General features: G+C 41.3%; 1 protein-coding gene across 2 annotated transcripts in view; it reads left to right on the top strand.

Moving 5' to 3' along the window:
• The window catches only part of GABRG3 (gamma-aminobutyric acid type A receptor subunit gamma3), a 442,295-nt gene that overhangs the window by 246,867 nt on the left and 173,837 nt on the right, over window positions 1-21,591 (top strand). For both annotated transcript variants that reach the window (XM_067559980.1, XM_067559979.1), the window contains exon 5: window positions 1,533-1,615. In XM_067559980.1, coding sequence (XP_067416081.1) covers window positions 1,533-1,615 — 83 coding nt within the window. The remainder of the gene's footprint in view (window positions 1-1,532; window positions 1,616-21,591) is intronic.

Here is a 21,591-nt window from a genome sequence, read left to right as displayed (position 1 = left end):
CTTACTATGTGACCTTGGGCAAGTCAGTTAACTACTCTGTGCCTCATTCTACCCATCTATGAAAATGCTTTGAGTTCTTCAGAGGACAAAAGATGCAAAATATATATTTAGAGATACTTCCCCTGCGAGTATGTTCATGTTTAGGTGCATGCTATTACCAATGCCAATTTCTATGTACAAGTCACATTGAAAGATAGCATATCATATGTTTTGTCAAAAAGGGGAATTACTGGAAGAAATATTTTAGAGCTTATCTAAGCAAGAGGATACCATAAACTATACATTTGCATGAAAAAGGGTGAATTTAAGTTAAAAAAATGGCTTTTTATTCAATAGAGGCGCTGAACTGTTTAAAAATGGGATTCCACCCTAAGCGAGTTTCCCTACCTAGCAAGCAATCTGTCTGAAACGGGTATCTTCCTTGCCACACCTTTGCACTTGCTGCACTGATTGTATGCAGCCTGCTCAGTGCACTGTCACACTGACGATACATGCATATAGAAGCCGAACTTCAGTGACAAGTGTCCCTATTTACAGACTGTCAAAGAAGAAAGCAATAAAACAGCTGGGAAATGCCCTCAGAGTATGTCTACTCTAGAATAAAACACCTGTGGTACCACCGTGCCTGGCCCAGGTCAGCTGACTCGGACTTGGACAGTGGAGTTGCTGTAGAGATGTTCAGGCTTGGGCTGGAGCCCAAGCTCTGAGACCCTCCCTCCTCAGCGCGTCTCATGGCTCAGCCTGAGCCCAAATGTCTACACAGCAATGTTACCGTCCTACAGCCTGAGCCTCATAAGCCTGAGCCAAGTAACCCAGGCCAGCTTCGGGTGTTTAATTGCTATATAGATGTACCCTACACATTTTTTCTGTGTTCTCCGCTTTTGAGGCTTGATCCAAAGCCCACTAAAGTGCATGGAAAGACTCCCAGTCACTTCAATGAGCTTTCAAACAGGACCTTGCTGAATGAGAGAAGATGCCCATTTAGTTAGTTTTTGTATGTGTACACCTTTTTTATCTGCCAACTGTTTGTGCCATGTTTTGTTCCAAATTGTGCACTGTTATTTACACCTGTGAAACCTCACGGATGTTAATGGGGTTTTATCGGTGTAACTGAGAACACCATCTGTCCCAGGGTGTTATCTTACCATCAGCAAGTAATCGGAAAGCGTTTGGTCCTCATCACAGGGTGGACTGGGCTTTTTAAGTGGGAACTGGTCCAGTCCACCTGAGCCTCATTAACTCCCTTTCAGTAGGGCCTGATAGAGGGCATCTGGTATCTATCAAGAGACCGAGGATAGCAGAGGATAGGAAAAGGAATCTATGGCAGAGAAGAGCTGCAGTAAGCCGAAGGCTCCTGTAGGAGAACCTGACTGAGAGAAGACTCTGGAGCCAGAAGGCTAAAGTCCAGCTAGGGGGAGATGACAGAGTTACAGGAACAGGAACTTCAGGGATTGCCAGAGACAGGAGGCCTGGCAGCAGTTTGAGATAGGGTGTAGTCTATATATAGTAACAATTTCCTGGTTTTTCCACAGGCTCACCATTAATGCAGAATGCCAGCTGCAGCTACACAATTTCCCAATGGATGAACATTCTTGCCCGTTGATATTCTCTAGCTGTAAGTACTGCTTCAGCGCATCTCTATTGTACACAAACCGTGTGGAGAGACACCAGTTTGCCTCTAATTTCTGTCAGGTTGTTCAGAGTTTCCTGTACAGGTACTGGTAACTGAGGTTGCTTTGAAATGATCATATGTGTTTTCTCTTCAGCGTTCATGGCAGAAGCTTTGGTCATGAAATGCCCTAATGTAGAGTTATACTGTGATAGCTGCAAACACCAGCATCTTGCAGTCGTAATTACAATTTTAACAAGGAGCAGATATTCACATCAGTCTGTGCTATTATGAGATATTTATAAAAATAGTGTAACATATATTTGAGAAGAGAAATTGCTGTATTATTTGGAGATGTGTAGCTCAGACAAAGATCCAATCATCTCTGAATATCTGAGTTTGAGAGATATAGCATGGTAGCAACTTTGCCTGATTATTCAGAAATAGGCAGTGTCATTAGACTAAGGCTATTTTTTCTTGTATTATTCAGCTGTATGGTAGTTCCAACTGGATTGTATTGTGTGTAATTTTGTTGATAAATGCGGTCATCATTGTGGGAGGTTGGCAGGAATCCTGTTGTTAACATGAACACCCCAGAGATGGGAGATGGCGCATCTCAATTAACATTATACTGATGCAGAAATGTAATTACAAACATGATCCAAATGTGGTAAGTGATGTTTAAAGGGACAAGCGTGGCATTTGCTTTACTGGCTCTGACTCTCATCCCAGGCTTCTCCTTAATATGGCAAAAGCTAAGTTTTAATGAAAGATTTGGAAAAGAAACTCAGCAATGTGAAAGCTAACCCATAATATCATTATGCTAGGTTGTGTGTGCGTGTGTAAAAATACTGCAAATAGCGCGGGTCCCCACAAACATGGCTTTTCTAAAGTAATGGTTTTTAAAAATGTGCTAAAGGTACATTCCTGATTGCCTCTGTACCCAAAAATAAAAGCTGAATGGTTTAACAAATAACTGGTTGTTTATCCCCTGAGGTGGGATTTGCCTTCTAAAAGAAGGAAATGTTCAGCACATTAAGCATTCTGACTGAGTGAATCATAGGTGCTTAGTAATGAATCCAATTCCAGTTCTACTCTACCTGATGTTCCCTTCCAAAAGGACAATGTTCTTTCTGCCAGGCTCACACAGTTACTTAATTTCTGTCTTTTTTTTTTTTTTTTTTAAATGTAATCAGTAGTCGGGAGTTTGTTTGTTTTTTCTCTCCTATTCATCTCCCCCACTCATATGAAACAATCTTGGGGAAAAGACTCCTTTTATTATGATCAAGTGGAAAAGGCATTCAAAATATATTTTTTTCACCGAGTACTTGCCCTACCCGAACGTGATCACTCATCAGCAGTGATGTGATGGCAATATTTTTTAAGAGTGTTCTAATGAAAAGTATACATTTTGATAGATCCTGTGTCTCAGGGAATGTGCTCTGTAAACAGTAGTGAAGGAATGGGAAAACTTTTGTTTTCTTTTTCTTTTTCTTTTTTTTAAAAAGTCATTTCCCCATCATAGCTATAAAATAAGTAGACAGGTAACACTGTTTGGCAAACACATTTAAGTTATATATACTACTTTTTTTTCTGGGAAGTATATTGGTAGTGTAGAAGACTGTTCATCTTGTCCAGCTTGAAACAGGATTTGGAACCCAGTAAGGTGGGCATGGAAGTATTTCCTCCCCACCCCCAGTGCTAATGTATTTGGGGAAAACAGGCTGGGCAAAAACACTTTAGAGCATACAGCTTGTGAACCAGATCTAGCCCTTCTGATGTATTCAGATTGAACAGAATCTACATTTTCATTAAAAATAATGAAATAAAAAGTAACCTTCCAAGTGTAACTAGTGCTGAAATATCTTTGAGTCTGTAGACAGGCTGAAACAATTACTCAGATTTCTTTACTCTCCTTTCTATATTAATCTCACTGAAGTGTCAACTCAAAAGCCCAATGATAACACTTCATTGTCAACATGAACTACTTTATTGATGATCATTTTAGTGAATAGATTGGGAGAGGAGGTGGAAGTCAAACCCATAGGGAAATGGAAATAGGATGGGAAAAGAAGAGAAATAGTGGACAAAATTGTAGTTGTCCTACAAGAGAGCAGATTTTCCCAGGGAAATTGAATGTGACAATAAATTACTCAACAACAAACAAATAATAGGTTATTTAGTACATAAAGTCCGTATTCTGCCCTGGATCTTTGTGGAATGTATGTCGTTTTAAATTTATATCCCACCCCATGAACCAGAATAAAAAATGGAGTTTGGTTCTCTATGCCAAATGAGTTTGACACTCCAACTTTTGCAATAGCCAAAGAAGAGAGCAAACTCTTCAGAGGCAGAGAAATCACCCCAGTCCTTCCTTCAATTTGGTGGCATAATAACTATTGGGGCAGCTCCAGAAAGCAATTAAAACTGTTCTGTGCCACCATCTTCTTATACAAGGAACAATTCTTCACTTTGTACTGAGGATTTGAACCTCAGAAGGTTCAGTTCCGTAGCTAAATTTCAAACTTGATCTTGGCCTGACTTGTTTTATCATACCTTAAATCTTTTTAGGCAAAAAATTCTTTGTCTCCTTGGGTGCATGCAACACCATCTGAGGAAATGGGAGTTACATGGGCACAGCCACGGGTTGAATTTTTCTCAGCTTTACAGTTTTCTTCATGTATGAAACTAATATGTGAAAAATTATAAGAAAATGATTCTGTGACCTTCTCACCTGCTTTGCTAATGCTGTTCACTAGAGCTTATTTTTAAGTTATCAAGTGACATTCTTTTCCTTGAAGACTATTTTAGTGCTACCTTTAGCACTACCTTAGCACTCCTTTTGTAAATTTTCATGTAGAACATCTCAGTGATTTGTTTGTGTTCTAGCTTCCTTATATTTTCAGTGTTATGTACACACATTGCTATTTAAGGATACATGGTGTTCCATGGGATTTATGAGCTGAGGGCTGAATGATTTATTACTGTCAGCGCTGCCAAATTTACAAGAGGAGGAGCTTATTACAAATGTAGATTCCACAACATGTTGTCTGTGAATAAAACAAAAACCAAAATGGTTGTAGAATTTACGGCAGCATGCCCATACACCCACAGTTGAAAGTTAAATTGAAGGCACCAGCAAAAAACCCACTCAGACTTTATGTACTATTCTCTACCCCACTGCACAGACACTTGAATATTAACTGTGTTAATGTCCAAAACTTGGCTCCCTGAGCTACTGTCCTTCCAGCTCATTGGGCTATAGCCTGTTTTCCTGCAGTGCTTTAGGTTCTACTGCACCCCTAACCACAAATGAGTTCAGAAACCATTTCATGGGTGAGAGAAAAGGCAATTCCATGAGGTGAACTACACAGCATTTTCAGCTAATGTTTCCTCCTCCCCGGAGTTTTCCAAGAAGAAGGGATGATTAGGAATTAGTAATCAAAATAAATTAAATTGGCACAGTAAAATGGTCCCATCCAGCCCACTCTATTTTTCCAATTCATCCTGGCAACAAGACTGTTTGACTCCAACTCACGAAAAGCAAAGAGAAAGGATAGCAGTCAGGAGGTCTTGCAAGCACCTAGCTCAGTCTAAAATGTATTTGGTAAAAGTTAAAGGAAATTTCTAGGAAAGGTGCTAATACCCTGGGTACAAGCCTGTGCAGTTTCCAAGGCAACTCCTGTTCCTTGGGAACCATGCTGCCTTCTTTTAATGTATAGGAATTGGGCAGTATTCCTTTAAATAGTAGGGGATGGAGATAGGGTTAATTGTATGCAAGGGGAGTTAAAACTGCTTGGAAAAGCATTAACTTCTATGTGGATTTCCTATTGGAAATCTACCTGACTAGAAGGGGAGAAACCCTTTACCTATCAACATCTTCCTATTCTACCTGCATAAGATCCCTGGAAAGTTTCCACAGGGTCTGGAGAGATTATAAACATACACTGGAGCCAGTGTCTCTCCTCTTCCATGCTCCATTTTCCAAAGTCTGTGAGCTTTTGCTCTTCTCAGTCAGTGTAAGCAAAAGGAACATTCAGCCTCCTGCACTGTTTGAAACAGTAAAAACACAATAGTAGTCAAAAGAAAAATTTTCATGGGTTGTTATAGGGAACATCTTCTCTGGCTACTTCCTTATCCTCTGGACCTAACTGAAGCCAAGTATCAAGAGCATAAGAATGGCCATACTGGGTCAGACCAATGGTCCATCTAGCCCAGTATCCTGTCTTCTGACAGGGGCCAATGACAGGTGCTTCAGAGGGAATGAACAGAACAGGTAATCATCAAGTGATCCATCTCCTGTCGCCCATTCCCAGCTTCTGGCAAACAGAGGTTAGGGACACTACAGAGCACGGTTTTGCATCCTTGCCCATCCTGGCTAATAGCCATTGATAGACCTATCCTCCAGGAACTTAGCTAGCTCTTTTTTTAACCCTGTAATAGTCTTGGCCTTCACAACATCACCTGGCAAAGAGTTCCACAGGATGACTGTGCGTTGTGTGCAGAAATGCTTCCTTTTGTTCTCTTTAAACCTGGAAGCTTCTTGAGGAAGCTTCTTGAGCCTCCCACCCATTCATGTGCTCCACCAGAGCTTGGGCTAGTGCTCCAACCTGTCAGGCAGAAACACATGACTGCCAGCAGCCATACCCTATGGCAGCTGATTGATCAAGAGCCAACTGTGGTATATAGAGTGTCAGGATCATCAGGACAGTGCACTCACTGCATTGTTAGTGTCTGGAACAATCTGTATGGCAGAATTTGAAGATTTAGCATTTTCAGAGTGCTGGAGACTGAGCCAAGATTAATGTGAGATGATACAAATAAAGGACTGTCTCACTGGGCAGATTGGATTAATTTTTCATTAATTTGTTTTTTCCTATTGTTTTTGATCTCGTTAATGCCAAGGAATATTGGATTTTGTGGAACAAAAACACCAACCAAATTGCCTGTTGCCAGTTATCTACCTTTTTGCAGGTGAGCAGGTCTGGGGTTGTCTCTAGCTGCTGCGCCTCTGCTTAAAGTGACATTCCCATCTTCCAGGATGAGGAGGACTGTCAGCAGGAAGTAAGGGATGTACTTTCCTGCTGTGGATGTCTCACCTACTCAAAGGCTTTGGATGTGAGTTGGCCAACTCCTTCCTCTTCCCCAAGACCCTTATCAAATTACTGCACAGAGAAGAATTTAATATGGTGTTTGCCATCCTGCTGACATGTCCACTGTGGTCTCCACAGAACAACTAGATTTTTTTTTAAAAGAATTAACTTTTTACTGTTGACTTACAAAGGTTTAACTCTAAAAATAGTCACTCACTGGATATATTTGTAGTTACAGAAATTAATTCATTTGCTACAATTTTGCTATTTTTTCGCAATGCTAGCTTGAGAAGGCAGCACCTAATCTCCAAACTCAGTTTACACATAATTAATTTATTAATTAGGTTGATATATTTAGCAGCTTTAGTTATTTTAAAATAGAAATACACAGCCAAAATATTAGATGAATTGCATGTGCTTTATCAAACTCCAAATCAATTTAGAGAATCTGAACACTGCAAGTGTACTTTTAACAAGACAAAGTTAAAAAAGCCAAACTATTGTGGTTTTTGATGCAGCCAATCTTTAGATGAGATGGGAATGGAACTCAGATGTTGTGCTCAGTCCAATTGGAAGAGATATATAGCCTATAGGACGCACACATATATGCATGAGCAAACTAGATTGCTTCCGCGTCAGGTTAAACATAGGCGAACATGAAGTTTCAACCAAAAGTGGCTTAGTTTTTTTCAACTTTAGGCATGCTCCAATGTGAAAAACTGCCAGTCTCCTGAAATTTCAAGAACAGTTCTTTAAAAATGTATATGCAAAATCATGAAAAACAGAATGGTTAAAAAACTGCAAGAAATGTTATGAAAGAGTTTTCACCAATTTCGTCCAAATCTATTATTGTCCTAGTGTGTAGAAAAAAAACATCCTCTCTTTCTATATAAAAATTCCATTTAATCAAATGTATCCCTTAGATTAGAGAAACTCCTTCTATTGATATACCATTTAGATATTTGGTATTTAGATTCATCAATTTAGTTTTCTGACAAAAATAATGATTTCAATTATTTTATTTTATTTTATTTTTCCTCCCATGAAAAAACAAATTCTGGTCTGGCAGATAGAGTTGTACTCTGTTCTGTCTCATGCATCATCAACAGAATTATTAATGAAGTTCTGATTGCAGAATCTTATTACTGGTGAGGCACAAGCCAGAAAGAACCACCTTGATTTTATATTCCAGCCTGTTTAATATTGACATCTTGGTAGGTGAGAGCAGATTTCTTGTCTGTGTTGGTCAGTTTATGTGCAAACAGGAAGAATCTGGATCTTACTCTGAAATTCTCAGCTGAGGAGTTCTCTGCAATGAGTTGAACCATATGGCTGAATCTAGATACCACATCACTGAAATTCTTCATTCAGTCTTTCTGACTGGGAGCCTAGCTGTTGCATCTCTTTCTTCTTACAGGAAGCTAGGAATTGCCATAGTGAGGCACATGGATGACTTGTTAAGACTGGTTTCTTACATCTAAGAGCAGCCAGTACTGAATGCTTCAGACAGAGAAGAAAGTCATTAATGGAAAAATGCAGAATCCATTTCCATTGGAGAAGTTTCTTGCTATCTCCCGGTAGTTAGCAAATGGCTCATGCATTGAACCCTGAGGGTTTACATGTTTATATATTGTCTGATGTAACTGAAGATGATCTTAGTCATATAAATGTCTAATATTTTTTTATTATTATTATTTTACTAAGCTCTTGGCCTCAATATCTTATGGCAATGAGTTCCATGGGTTAATTTTGCATTTTGTGTAAAGTTTATTTTTCCTTTTAGCAGCTTTACATTTTTTTAAAAGTATAATTGTGTTTTGTTTTGTTCTCGTCACTAAAAAAGCATAAATAGGGGAGCCCACCTTTTTCCCATTATGGCATCCATATTCTAAACCCCTGCTGTGTTTTTATTTTCTCTCTAAAATAAATGATTCTCCTCTAATCTTTTGCATATGAAAATTTCTGTACCTCATTATTTCTATTGCCCTTCTCTGGACTTTTCTATTTCTGCCATACACTTTTTCAGACAAGTTGACCAACACTCAACACAGTATTCAAAGTGACAGTTTAATCACTAATTTGTGGTATTATATTTTCATTATTATCCTTTTCTTAATGCAGCTAATCTTCCTTGCTTTTTGGATATGCACTGAGCAGATGTTCCCCTGAGGTGTCCCCAGTAAGACTTATATAATTTTGTGAATAAATATAGTAAATTTAGAAAATATTAACGTGAATAGTTTTAATTGTTCCTTTCAATAGACATTACCTTGCACTTATCAACAGTGCATTTCATCTACCACCATGTTGCCAGCCTTAGTCAGATATATCTGTAGTTCCCCACAGTTCCTTCTATTCTTGACTAAACTTAATCATTTATTTCCCAGAAAGCCTGTTTAGCCAAACGTTTATTCTGTTTCCTTTCTAGTTTATCCCTCTTCTTTAATATGACTCAATACATGAGTGTGTTAAGTATCTCTTAGATTTTTATGGTCCCTCATTTTTATAACCAAGGCTCACAAAATACTGCAGACACATTCAGAATCTTTACATTCAAAATTTCTTCTAATTTTGTCTAGACACTCCAATAGTATATACTATAGTGATAAATTGGTTAAATTTATCCCTGGTATATATGGAATCACGCTAGTCAAATAACAGTGTGAATGAATTTGTACCTTTATTTTTAATCTAACAGTAATGGTAATAGAGAATTATTGTAATGTATGTGAAATTCAGGCCAGAGTTGTGTATGCAATTGTAAATATCATAGTGACACTGACATCCCCCTATTCCTCTGTGGGAAGCTATTGTATGTGAAAATAGAGACAACCTCTCTCAACATTTATTATTGTATAACTCCATACGCTGATTCTGGGGTTCTTATACAATATAACGTGATCAAATACAGCAAAAGAGGGATAGACATAAAAAGTCTAAGCCAGATCCTTACGTACACACAGAATTTCTATTTACTGAGGTAGGGCAATGTAACGATCCTGCTGCTTGGGCCCAATTTGAATGTTCTGCAGGGCATGAGAGCTGATTAGTGCAGGCTGGTTCAGTAACCCCCTGCCTCCTCCTCCCTTGTTCTTCCCAGGATTTCTGTTCCACCAGGAGATTTTTAAGGTTTTTGTTATATGGAGGCCAAATATCTCTATTCCTTCCGTGTGGCCCTCCAAGGGTTTTCTGAATAACATGGAAAGTGCCTCAGCAGCTGCAGCTACTTCCAATTAAAGCTGGCCAAACCTTCCCCAGAATTTAGTGTGGTCTTATTATTTGTTGTTAAAAATTGAATCTTGATGAAAACATTAATCTAGGACTTGAAATCTGCAAAATTTCAAACAGCTTTACTTCCAGCAAAGCAGGAAAAACCTGGGATAGACCATGTGCATGGTGCAAGGAGGAGAAGCTGGGAGTAAAAATTCTGAATCCAGATAGGCTACCATGTATGTGACTGGCAGATGACTGTAATGGTGTTTTACCATTTGGTATTTTACTTATATCTCCGGTTGCTTCAGACATGTGATTGCAAGAATTTCAGCTTTTTTTTTAAGTATGTTTCTAAGCCACACAGCTACAGAGAAAAGTTTGCAAATGTGACCCAAGTGCAGCCTAAAGCAGTGTTTCTCAACCATTTAAGAAGCAAGTACCCCCTAACTTCTGAAAATTTTAATAAGTACCCCAACACTCAATTTTCCTTGGGATTTTATATTTACAGACTAATATGAGCCATATGTTGGAAGAAGGGCTGAGTATATAAGGCCATGATATGACAGATGTCCCATCTAGCGTGAGTAGGATTAACACCTTTACACCAGAGGTGTACAACTCAAGTATGTACCTGGGCTAGAGGTGATGTTGGCCAAAGCTAGGAGGATTTGAGTGCCATGCCAATGCTGGGGAATATAAAGTGCCATGCCAAATTTTTTGCCGTAGATTTGGGAGGTGGAAAGGGCAAAAGAGACAGGGAAGGCGCGTGAGAGAGAGAGAGAGAGAGAGAGAGACAGGAAAAGAGGATAACTGGTAAAATCTGGGGCTGTCATAGAGCAGTGAAATTGACAAGTTTTCTGGGTACTGAGCTTTGAGTCGGAGGCGGGGAGAGGGGGCGGCTGCCACCTGGGCAAGTTACAGGCGGCTGCTGCCTGGCTGCCAGCCCGGGAGGTGGGTGACTGCCTTCCAATCCGAGCTGGGGCAGAGGAGGCTTCCACTCTGGCTGGGTCGCAGGGATGTGGGCAGGCGGCTGCTGCCCATCTTCAAGCCGGGGCACTGGAAGCTGTCCCTTGGCTCGGAGCTGGGGTGCGGATGGCTGCCACCCAGCTGCGAGGCCAGCTCGCAAGACGCAGGAGGCTGCCACCAGGCTCCCACCCTGGGAGCTGGGACCCGGCGGGGAGCGGGGGACTGCCGCCCGCCTCCCCCAAGAGCTGGCGGCTGTTGCTCGCTTCCCAGCTGGGAGCTGCGACTGGACGGGAAGCGGGCGGCTGCCGCACGCCTTCCCCAAAAGCCGGCTGCTGCCTGCCTCCCAGCTGGGACCGAGTGGGAACTGGGCGGCGGCAGCTCGTCTTCACGGGACTGTGGCAGCTACCGCCCGCCTCCCAGCTGGGCACTGTGACTGGGCGGGAAGTGGGCTGCTGCCGTCCCCAGAAGTCGGCAGCTGCTGCCCACCTCCCCTTCACTCTGTTTTTTCCCGGGTACCCCCTGCCTGTGTCTCGCGTACCGTAGTACAGGTTCAGAAACTATGCCCTAAAGGCACAAAGTCAGAAGGCAAATACCCCCTCTACCCTGTGCAATTTTACTTATTTTAAATCTCATTTTTAGGCCATTGTGGTGATTTGGGAGAGCCTTATTTCTGACTTGTGAATGCTTTGGGTTGTCTTCATAACTTCTGACTTGTGTCATTGGGGGTAAATAAGAGTGTCTTCCTAGCGCTGTGGTGTATCATGTTTATTTTATAGGATGGAGTCATCCATTCATGCATACTGATAAGAGTTACTTCATAGAAAAACATTGGCAAAATTTCTGCAACGTGTTTTTCTATTATGTCACATATAAACCCTTTTGATCCTGAACTTTCATAATTCTCAGTAAAACAGTTCTTTTCAAATTCTATTTTACAAAGAAAAGAGTTACTCCAAGCAAAATGTGCAGGGCAGAGGAACTGAAAATACTTTTTAGAATATAAATCTATATTCAGCCTTAGTTATGGAGTCAAGGCAAACAATTCTATAATATATAAAGAATCAATTGTGATTAAGATGAAAACGTTCCTTTATTGACAGCAGTTCATTCCTTTTTATTAGAAAATGAAACAACATTGAGAGGACTGTACTTTCAGAAGATGACTCACTATGCCACAGGTGTCCATGTCATTACCACATCTGCCAAAATTTTCATCTAATATTTACTATAATTTACTCCTGTTTGAGTCATGAGCTGATTTTTGTTCTTTTGTGAGTAAGCTGCCAGATGAACTAACTCTTTTTGTTCTTGAAATTACCACCAGAAACTCCTCCCGTACTATCTAATGTGGAAAAAGGTATTTCCCCAGCTTACTTATATTTTACATCTGATATTTCTTTAGATTTTTCCATATGCTTAAAAAAATGCATCTGTTCATACCCTCTATGCACCCTTGACATAACTTTAAAGAACATCACAAACAATACCCTAAAAGTACAGTAGTACAATTCAGTATAATGCACCACCAAAAAGCCAAGCCATTTAAAAGCTCAAATCACCTTCCCCTTCAAGAATTCCCTTCCCTTCACCTCATTTTCAAATGCCTGTGGAAAATTGATGAGCTTTGTAGCATACCATGAAGGTTCAGGCTATTTTGGACCAGGCAGGGAGCAAATATATGGCATGTATTATATAGAAAATGAAAAATGTTTTCATAGCAACAAAGAACATTATTCTCTAGGGTCTTTAACAGCATTAATGGTGGATTTTAAAAAATGAATACTCCTTTTATTAGTATATTTCAGTATAATACCTAGTATTCAAATGATGCAGCACCTCTTAATGGAAATCATGCAGTTTAATTCTCAAGCATTTTGTGGAAATTGTAATGCTTGCTTAACTGTTAAGCTGGAGAAATAAGCCCTTTGTGCATTTTATTCAGTGTTAGAATCTACATAGAGTGTCAGAAGCAGAACAAATAAAGGGAAAGAATTATGGGTTGTGGGGAAGGGAGGAATGGGGAGAGGTAAATGTTGACCAAGTCAGTCAGATAATGTAGAATTTCCCCACAGAAGTGTAAAAGATGCTAAGGACTAACATGGGAAAATGGGAAAAATGCAGTAAGCAGCACTTCTGCCAGCCAGACCATTAACAAAACTAAAACAATATCAGAGAAGTTTCATCTGTATCCTTTGCTAGTAGAACAGTGTCATCGAGGTCTGGGCTTCTTGAGCATATGAAAGGCAGTTTTGCCTCCTTACAAGATAATTAATTTGGAAGAAATGGCATACTATGTGACAGTTAATAAATCCTATCTCCTTCTCCGTTTTATTTCAGGCACCATATGTCTGCCAAATCAGAATATACTGTACTTTTATCTTTTATTAAATAACCTGCCCAATGTGAGAATCAAATTCAGTTTTAGCTTTTATATAAAAAAGACATATTTCTATATTCCTCCATGTGATATGGAATTGCATAACAGCTGCTTGTGAGAAACAAGAGAGTAGTCTTTAAATATTTGCTTGAAGAGATTATTTCCGTGTATGGAGCAAAATGCATGTTTAGGTTTGATGCTTGTCTCAGCATAGTACATTACAAATTAATGTATTTTCTTCCTAAATTTCTAATTCATGTCCCACTACAAATCCACTGAGACATACAATCCTTCTGTCCTTTAACTTTGCTCAGGTCTTTTGTTTGTTTTGGCTTTTTGTTTTAAATTCCCCATATAAAAAATTATTCGGTTGTGGTCTGAAACTTCGATGTTGCTATAGTAGTGGATCATCCCTTTATCCACAGTAAAGTATTTGATTTTTCTGGATGCAGATCCCCTAGTGCTGCATTTAAAAAATGTACAATTAGTAGTGGGTTGACTTGGTGCAATGGTAGAATGTCCTTGGATCATGCTACTTTGGGTCAGTGGAGACTGAATATTTCAAAGTTAGTTCTCATTGAGGGAATGTTTACACTGCAGTCAGATTGTGAGATTGCAGCATGTGTAGACTTACCTGAGCCGCCTTTAATGCTGATAGCAGTGAAGCTGCAGAAGGATGGACTGCATTTTCTGCTGTAAAGGGCTGCCCAGAATTCTACTTTGATAGCCTCCCCCTTCTGAGGTTAGTGTGCTAAACAAAGTACTAAGTACAAAGTACTTCCAACAAACTTGTCCACAAAACTGCGTTTACTGTAACTTTTTTGGAGAGGGCTGAAAAAATGCTATCTTATCTGAAGGATAAAAACGGTAACCACTTAGAACAAGTAATCAGTGAAGCTAGTTAGTAGCCCATATTCTAATGCTGGAAGAGTTGTTGCCCTTTTTCAGTAAAAAAGGCAGAGAAACGTACAACTTGTGTGTGTTCTTTTGTTCACTATCCTCAAATGAGCTAGGCTGATGTGCTGAGTCTGGACAAGTTTACTCGTACGAGTAATGATTTTCAGCCAAAGGGAACTTTGTGATCTTAAAGGCGTATTTGTTCACTATGGTTCTTTAAAAAGCAGCATTTTGGTGAGACAATATAGCTTGCCTCTAATAGACAGAAAGCAGCCACATTGTAGTACTTCAGTAAATACCTCTGGAGACTTAAGGGAAACTTAGCTGTTCAAGCCTTAAATAATATATGCTTTGTGCAAGGTAGTCCAATTTTTTTCCCTCCAAGTCAAGGCTTTACCTCAAATTCTCTACAGCTTTTCTTGTCTGACCTAAGAGATGCTTGAGTAGAAGATATAAGGTTCTTCCCAACAGCTTCTGAAGTTCAGATTTAGTTTGGGGATTGGTACTTCAGATATTATTGATTTATATAGAAAATACAGCAGTATTTTCTGTCAGGAATTAACTGAATGTGCTGCCAGATGACCCTGCTCATTGCTGCTATCAGATATAATAAGCCAAACAACATAAGGTTTAATTGGTATTTGTATGGGAGACTTCCAAGAGAAAGCATAGTGCTGCCGTGACCACAGAGTGGTGGTGGTGGCATATATATATATATGTGTAAAATACATATGAAAAGTGTCTATGCTTATTTTGTTATATGAGAAGAACAATAAAACATGTTAATAGTCTTTAACATCTCAAAACTTAGTCTATCTCAGGGCTTGTTCACACTTACCCGGAAATTTGGCGGCAGTCGACGGGAGATACGCAAACCACGCAGAATAGTTTGCATAACTCCCGTCGACTGCTTCTGCACGCTGTTCACATTGTGCTGAGCTGATGGGAACGCTAGTTGAGGGGGTGGACTTATTCAGTCGATTCCCTCATCGATTGAGCGGGTCTCACTGACCACTCAATCGATCATGAAAGATCGATCTGACGGCAGCGAATTTGCCGCCACCAGTGTAAACATAGCCTCAGTGGCTCCCAACCTTTTTGGCTCGAGGGCCACAAATATCATTTATACAACCCTGAATGCTTTTCTCTTCGCTGGAGCTGGGGGGGGGGAGAGCACTGATCTCCCCTCCCCCTGGCTCCAGCAGGGACCACAGCGCCTAGGAATCCAGGCGGAGCACTTTGCTGTGCTCCCTACTATAGCCAGGGGGAGAGAAGCGCTGATCTCCCATGCTCTTGGCTGCAGCAAGGAGCCTGCACTGCTTCTTTAGTCCCGCGGAAACGCGCTCCGCCTGGGTCCTTAGGCAGCGGCTCCCTTCTGCAGCCAGCGGGAGGGAAGCTGCAGGCCCCTTAGAAAGCCCCTGCGGGCCACTTTTGATCCCCAGGCCACAGGCTGGGAACCACTGGTCTATCTGGTAGACAAAATGGTTCATATATAGAGCTTGTTGAAAAATGTTGATCAAATTATTTCTGTTCAAATGTCTGTTTTTCAAAACCGAGTATCTTTTTCAAATGAAAACTGAAAGTTTTTTTTTTTTCTTTTTTTAATTGGTGGAAAAAGTTCAATATCAGTTTTCAAAATCTTTGAAACAAAAACTATTAAAAATCTATCTATATATTTTTTGCAATTTCTTTTTTTTTTTTTTTGGTCTTTTTTGACTATCTCTATACATATCCTGTGTAAAATAGTGGTCATATCACTTCAGTAACATTCAGTTATGATGGTGGTTTTTACATATTTACTGCTTCATCTGATGGATCCTTACCCCACTGCAAACCAGGCAAACCCTTATTTGACTGAAAACTGGAGTTCTCCTGAAGACATTAATATGAACACTGAACATATAAGAATCAAACAGTAGCCAGAACTTCTCACCTCCAGCTCTAAGAGCTTTCTGCACTTGAAACTTCTCACTCTTTAGAGAGCTGGTGGGAAACAGTTTTCTTGTCCCATTAAATTTTTTGTGATTTCAAAGATATTCCCATTGTGTAACAGGGCAAACCAAATACCTTTTGAATTTTTTGGCAAAAGGAGAGAGGTGGCAATCCCAGAATATCCAAGAGTCTGGTGGTCAGGGACTTGGACCTCCGTCTCTCTCTCTCTCTCTCTCTCTCTCTCTCTCTCTCGATCTTTCTCTCTCATTCTGATCAGAAATTACATCCTGGACCTGCGAAATCTTTCCAGCAAAAGTTTTGTCAAAATTGATGTTTTCATGAAAAATTTCGGGTTTGACAAATCAGCCTTTTCCAACAAAATCATTTTGTCAAAAAAATCCTGATCAGTTCTATCCCCAAAATTAACTCTGCTTACAGAGGTATTGGCATGAGAGCTCCTCTTCCTATTCCCTGATCCCCAGCACCATCTCCAACTTGCCTGCTGACTCCAGCAGTCCTTTCACTCCCCTCACATTGGCTGTGAACTTCTCTTCCTGCCACAGGCCAGTTGCCTGACAGCTGTTCTTCTCCCTTCCTCTTCTCTACCTCTTTAATCCCCACAGAGCCTTCACTCTTTGCTCCTTTCTTCTCACCTCTCCTGTAGTTTTCTCCTTCTCTCTCTCACAGAATTCCCCCTCCCTCGCCCTACAACCTTTCACATCCTATTGTTCCTCTCCTCCTCAATGTCTACCCAATACCCTCCTCCCACTCCAGTGGGATTTAAGTACCTAAACCACAGATTTAGGCATCACTGCACTCACAAAACTTGTGCTCAGCTATAGCCTAGCCCGGGAGGCACCTAAGCTTACTCAGTGCCTTTATTTTCACTGCAAAAGTTCCTTTGGAGCCTCAGTTTCCGCCTCTGAGTATGTGCACTGCTTCTGCTTCAGGCAAGCCCTCAGATGCCAAAGCCCCAGTACAATCCACAAACCAGAGGAAGAGAGACGGTGATAACCTCTGTTATATCCTTTAGTTTAGTGGATGAGGTACTTCCCTGGGATGTTTGAGACCTTGGTTCAATTCCATCCTTTGGCTAATGTGGAAAAAGGATTTGAACAAGGATCTCCCACCTTCCAGGTGAGTGCCCTAGCCATTGGGCTTATAGAGTGATTTTTTTACTCAGTTTCTGGCCCAATTAAATATTAAAGTTTAATGTTGTCAGCAAGACAGATTGAGAGAGAACCCCCCCCCCCCGTCAAAATATTCCAGTCCAGTGCCTAGGGTACTTAACCTAGGAAGTAGGAAACCCCTCGTCAACTCCCTTCCTCACTGAGCAGAGAGAAGAATTGAACCAGAGTTTCCCACGGGCTGGGAGCATACCTTACCCATGGGACTAAATCTCAGAGGGGAGGCGGCCTCCTTGCCATTCACTCCTCACCCAAACATTTTGTGTGTGTTTAGCTAGGTGTTTATCTCCTTCTCACAAAAACTGGCTGCCTGACTCTAGGAGACTCTAGTTCATCATAAGCAGAGAGAGGTGCCTTCCCGCAGCCCAGACTTAGGCATTGAGCTCTATGAGATGGTGGGGCTTAGGACACATCTCTCTGATCATCATCTCCCATTGGCTAGCTCAGGTGGGGTGCTGCCTAGTGTTCTGGCTTTTGTGGATCCCATTCTTAAGCAACTCTCCCTGACCATTCCTTGTACAGGAGGCCTGGGTGCTTAACTCAGTGTTGTATGGATCCCATTGTTGTTCCAGTGATTTTTCTAGGCACCTAAAAGTTAGGCATTGAAATGCCTATGTCCTTTTGTAGATCTGGGCCAGGTCCCCCAGAAGTCACCACTGCTCCTTCCTTCACTCCACTGCCCCCCTCCCACCACTGTCTCCCCCAGCCTCCGGTGTCTTTTTCTCCCACTGCTGAGCAGGTTGGAGCTGAGGCCAGAGTCTTCTTCATCCTGCCTTGAAGGAGATGTTTTGCATCACAGCTCCTCCTCTCGAGTGAGAGAGACAGAAAAGATGTGTAGCTGAGACCCTTGTGCGGCTAAGAGGTAGCAGCAGCTTTCTCCTCAGTAGACACCATAGCCCAGGAGGTCAGGGCAGACTGAAGAACAGCCACCCGGTTCAGGTGACACTTAGGTGGCAGCAACATAGAAATAGGGGAATAGAAAGACTGAAGAAAGGGACTGAGGGATGATTGGAAAATGAATTGTGAGGACTAGAAAATCATCTTTTGCTGCGTATTTGGACTGAGTGGAGAATGGATTTTTCTGTACATATGTGGTGGTGGGTGACAGGAACAGAAAATGGATTATATGAGGCAAAAAATGGGGAAGAAAACAGAATGGCTTCTGAGTGGAGTTAATAAAAGTAGTGATGAATTTGAGGGGAATGTGGAAGGAGACATGGAGGGGCTGGAGGTGAGGAAAGGAGGAAGAAATTTAGAATCAGGGAGATGAGAAAAAGAAAGAGAGATGACACAAAAAACACCTTTATTCAGTAAAACACCTTTAGTCAAATAAAGTTACATTAATAATTATTTTAAAATGTTATAAAATTACAATACATAAAAAAAGATATTAATAAAATCAAGCAAAACATCTCTAAGTGGACAATAAACATGAATCAGTAAAGCATCATCATCACCAAGTTCACTCAAAATATTGTTAATACACCAACTCAACCCAGAAGTGTCCAGGTGACAAATCAGTTTATAAAAGGTGTAATCAATCTGCTTGCAGGTCACAGGCAGTGTGCAGAACAACTCTAGCATGTCAGACCGCTCTATCCCAGACATTCTGTTCTGATTAGATTTCAAAACAGCTAGTTTTGCCTGACCCAGCAAAAGTTAGCCAGGCAGGAAACTGATTGAATGTGAGTGCTGTATCTCATTCTGAGAACAAACAGAAGCTTGGAGGAAATCAGTCCCAAACAACCAAAAATCTTCTACCAAAAAAAAAAAAAAAGTAAGGGTTTGTGTTGTGTATTTTGTGTCTTGCCTTATTGTCTAGGTTGCCGTAGCAACAGAGCTTAGCTTGTTGCCAGAGCAATAGAGTCAGACTATTAGGGGATAGCTCAGCCAATCCTGGCTGGTTTTAGTGTGAGAAATTCAAAGAGTTGTGTCCTTTTATGACCATCCCAGCATCCATTAATATTAAGATAGCCAAAATTGCAGCACTATGGAGACTAGAAGGAGACAGCCAAAGAGCAGAGAGAGACAATGGAAAGTGAAAGTATTTTGAACAAAAGGAGCCATGGGGGGTGGGAGCTATATATCTTGAACAATCCCCACACACTTCCTCACCTTTCTCAACAACTTGTGAGATGCAAGGTTTTCCTACGATCACCTGAGGTCCCTCTGAAGACAAGGGCAGCTGAATGAACAAAGTGCTGCATATAAGGGAAATAGGCCTTGACCTTAACCCCCCATTTCCCTTTAGTGTTATCCCAAAAGTCACTACTCTCCTTCACTCTGTACCCACCCTTCCTGTCTAGCTGATAGGCTGGAACATCCTGAACTAGTGAGGCTTCAGAAATCCTCCTCCTTCTCTTCATCTCCCTCAGACTTAACATGCTCAGAAGAACATTGAGCCGGTACTATAACATTCTCATCATTCACAAACGAGAGAGATTCAGGGGGAGGGGTTGTCAATGCAGACCCAGGCTGGAACCCAGTGTCATAACTGCAGCATGCAGGATTGGGGGCTTGATGACTCACCATGCCAGGAGAAGACAGTACCCCACTGAAAGCTCCAAGCATGGCACTACCAGTCAACATAATGCTATCATTCTTCTCAAAGTGTTGATATTGGACACTTAGTGATCACTGTAGATACCAGTGAGACACGGTACACCTGATTTGCAAATCAATAAGGTTTAATGTGCAAAGTTTTCTATAAATATACTAGTTGAATACAAAGCCTAAAATTAACTACAATATATCATACGCACTAAACCTAGAGAGCTAAGCAGTTACTCAGAAGGCTGTGTACAGGAATGACTTTCTTCAGGGGCCCTGCCAGGGAATCAGTGGATCCTCTGGTTCGACTGGCAGCACTTCCCGCAGAGTCAAGTGTTGATGGAGTGCGCCCCTTTGTCCAAATAGTGACTTCTTATACCCTTCCATAAACAGCTTTCACCTAATTACTTCTCTATTCATTATCATATATGCTAGTTACCTACGTTGGGTTTTCACCCTTAACTACATTCCATTCTCACCATAATAATTGGGGTCGTCAAAAGAACATCTAGTGATAGGAGGGACGGTGTAAAAATATTCCCCTTGGCAATGAAACAGTGTCCCCCAGAGGTTCAAGGATAACTTGTTCCCATGATCGTTATCTATGTGCAGCTGCAAGCATACATGTTGTGTATTTTATCTTGTTAGGTGCCATGGTATGCAGAAACAGACATCTGCAAGGTTACTCAGTAATCCTATTCAGTCTCTGCCAACTGGAAGATGTCATGCTACAGGGGTCAGAATAGCCAAGCAAGTAACTGAAGCTATGCTAGGCCTATAGGACAGTGGTCAAGCAACTCAAATTGTACTGGGCCTCCAACACAGAGCACAAAGCTCTATCCTCAGCCATTGCCAGCAGCTCAGGGGCCTCCAAAGTCCTTAGCCCTTTTAGAAACAGTCCCACATAAATCTGTCTCATTGGTCTTTTCTTCACACCATCTCTAGAACCTCTTTCTGCTTCTTCAACCTTGAGGAGTCATTTCTGTGCAGGCACAAGTGATGGGGTCACAACAGAGAGCCTCTGGGGGGCAGGGGACTGTTTCCTGGAAAATGGCAGATCACATACTGTGAGATGGGGGAGACAGAATCTGGCAGTGTGAATGCAGGCTCTGTTTCCTTCTAATCCCTTCTCATCCCAGCTCCCACCCCACTATCCTTACCAAGGACCCCTGAGCCAACAGTGTGTGGGCAGGAACCCCTCAAATGACTCAGGTCACCACACAGGAAACGTGATATTTTCACAGGTAACTAACACAGTATAATCCATCCCACATAAGTGGCACTTTAAAACCAGGTTCAAGGACTCATAGGCTTTAAGATCATCTAGTCTGACCTCCTGCACATTGCAGGCCACAGAACCTCACCCACCCACTCCTGTAATAAACCCCTAACTCCTGGCTGAGTTACTGAAGTCCTCAAATATTGATTTAAAGACTTCAAGTTTCAGAGAATCCACCATTTACACTAGTTTAAAACTGCTAATGACCCATGCCCCGTGGTGCAGAGGAGGGCATAAAATCTCCTGGCTCTCTGCCAATCTGATCCAGGGGAAAATTCCTTCACGACCCCAAATATGGTGATCAGCTAGACCCTAAGCATGCATTCAGGGTTACTGAGAACCACATAAACTAGCACTATAACAACATAGCATGCCTCACAATTGGGTTCCTTCAGTCTAACGGAATCATCCTAACAGCAGAAACTAACTTCCCAGAGTGCGAGAGATCAGACACTAGCTTGTGAAGGAAGAGCGGATATTGGAAAAAA

Source organism: Emydura macquarii, unplaced genomic scaffold (assembly GCF_026122565.2).
Source record: "Emydura macquarii macquarii isolate MOO-44397 ecotype Brisbane River unplaced genomic scaffold, CSIRO-AGI_Emac_v2 contig_2207, whole genome shotgun sequence".
Taxonomy (NCBI): Eukaryota; Metazoa; Chordata; order Testudines; family Chelidae; genus Emydura; species Emydura macquarii.
This window is presented reverse-complemented; position numbering and strand designations above follow the sequence as displayed.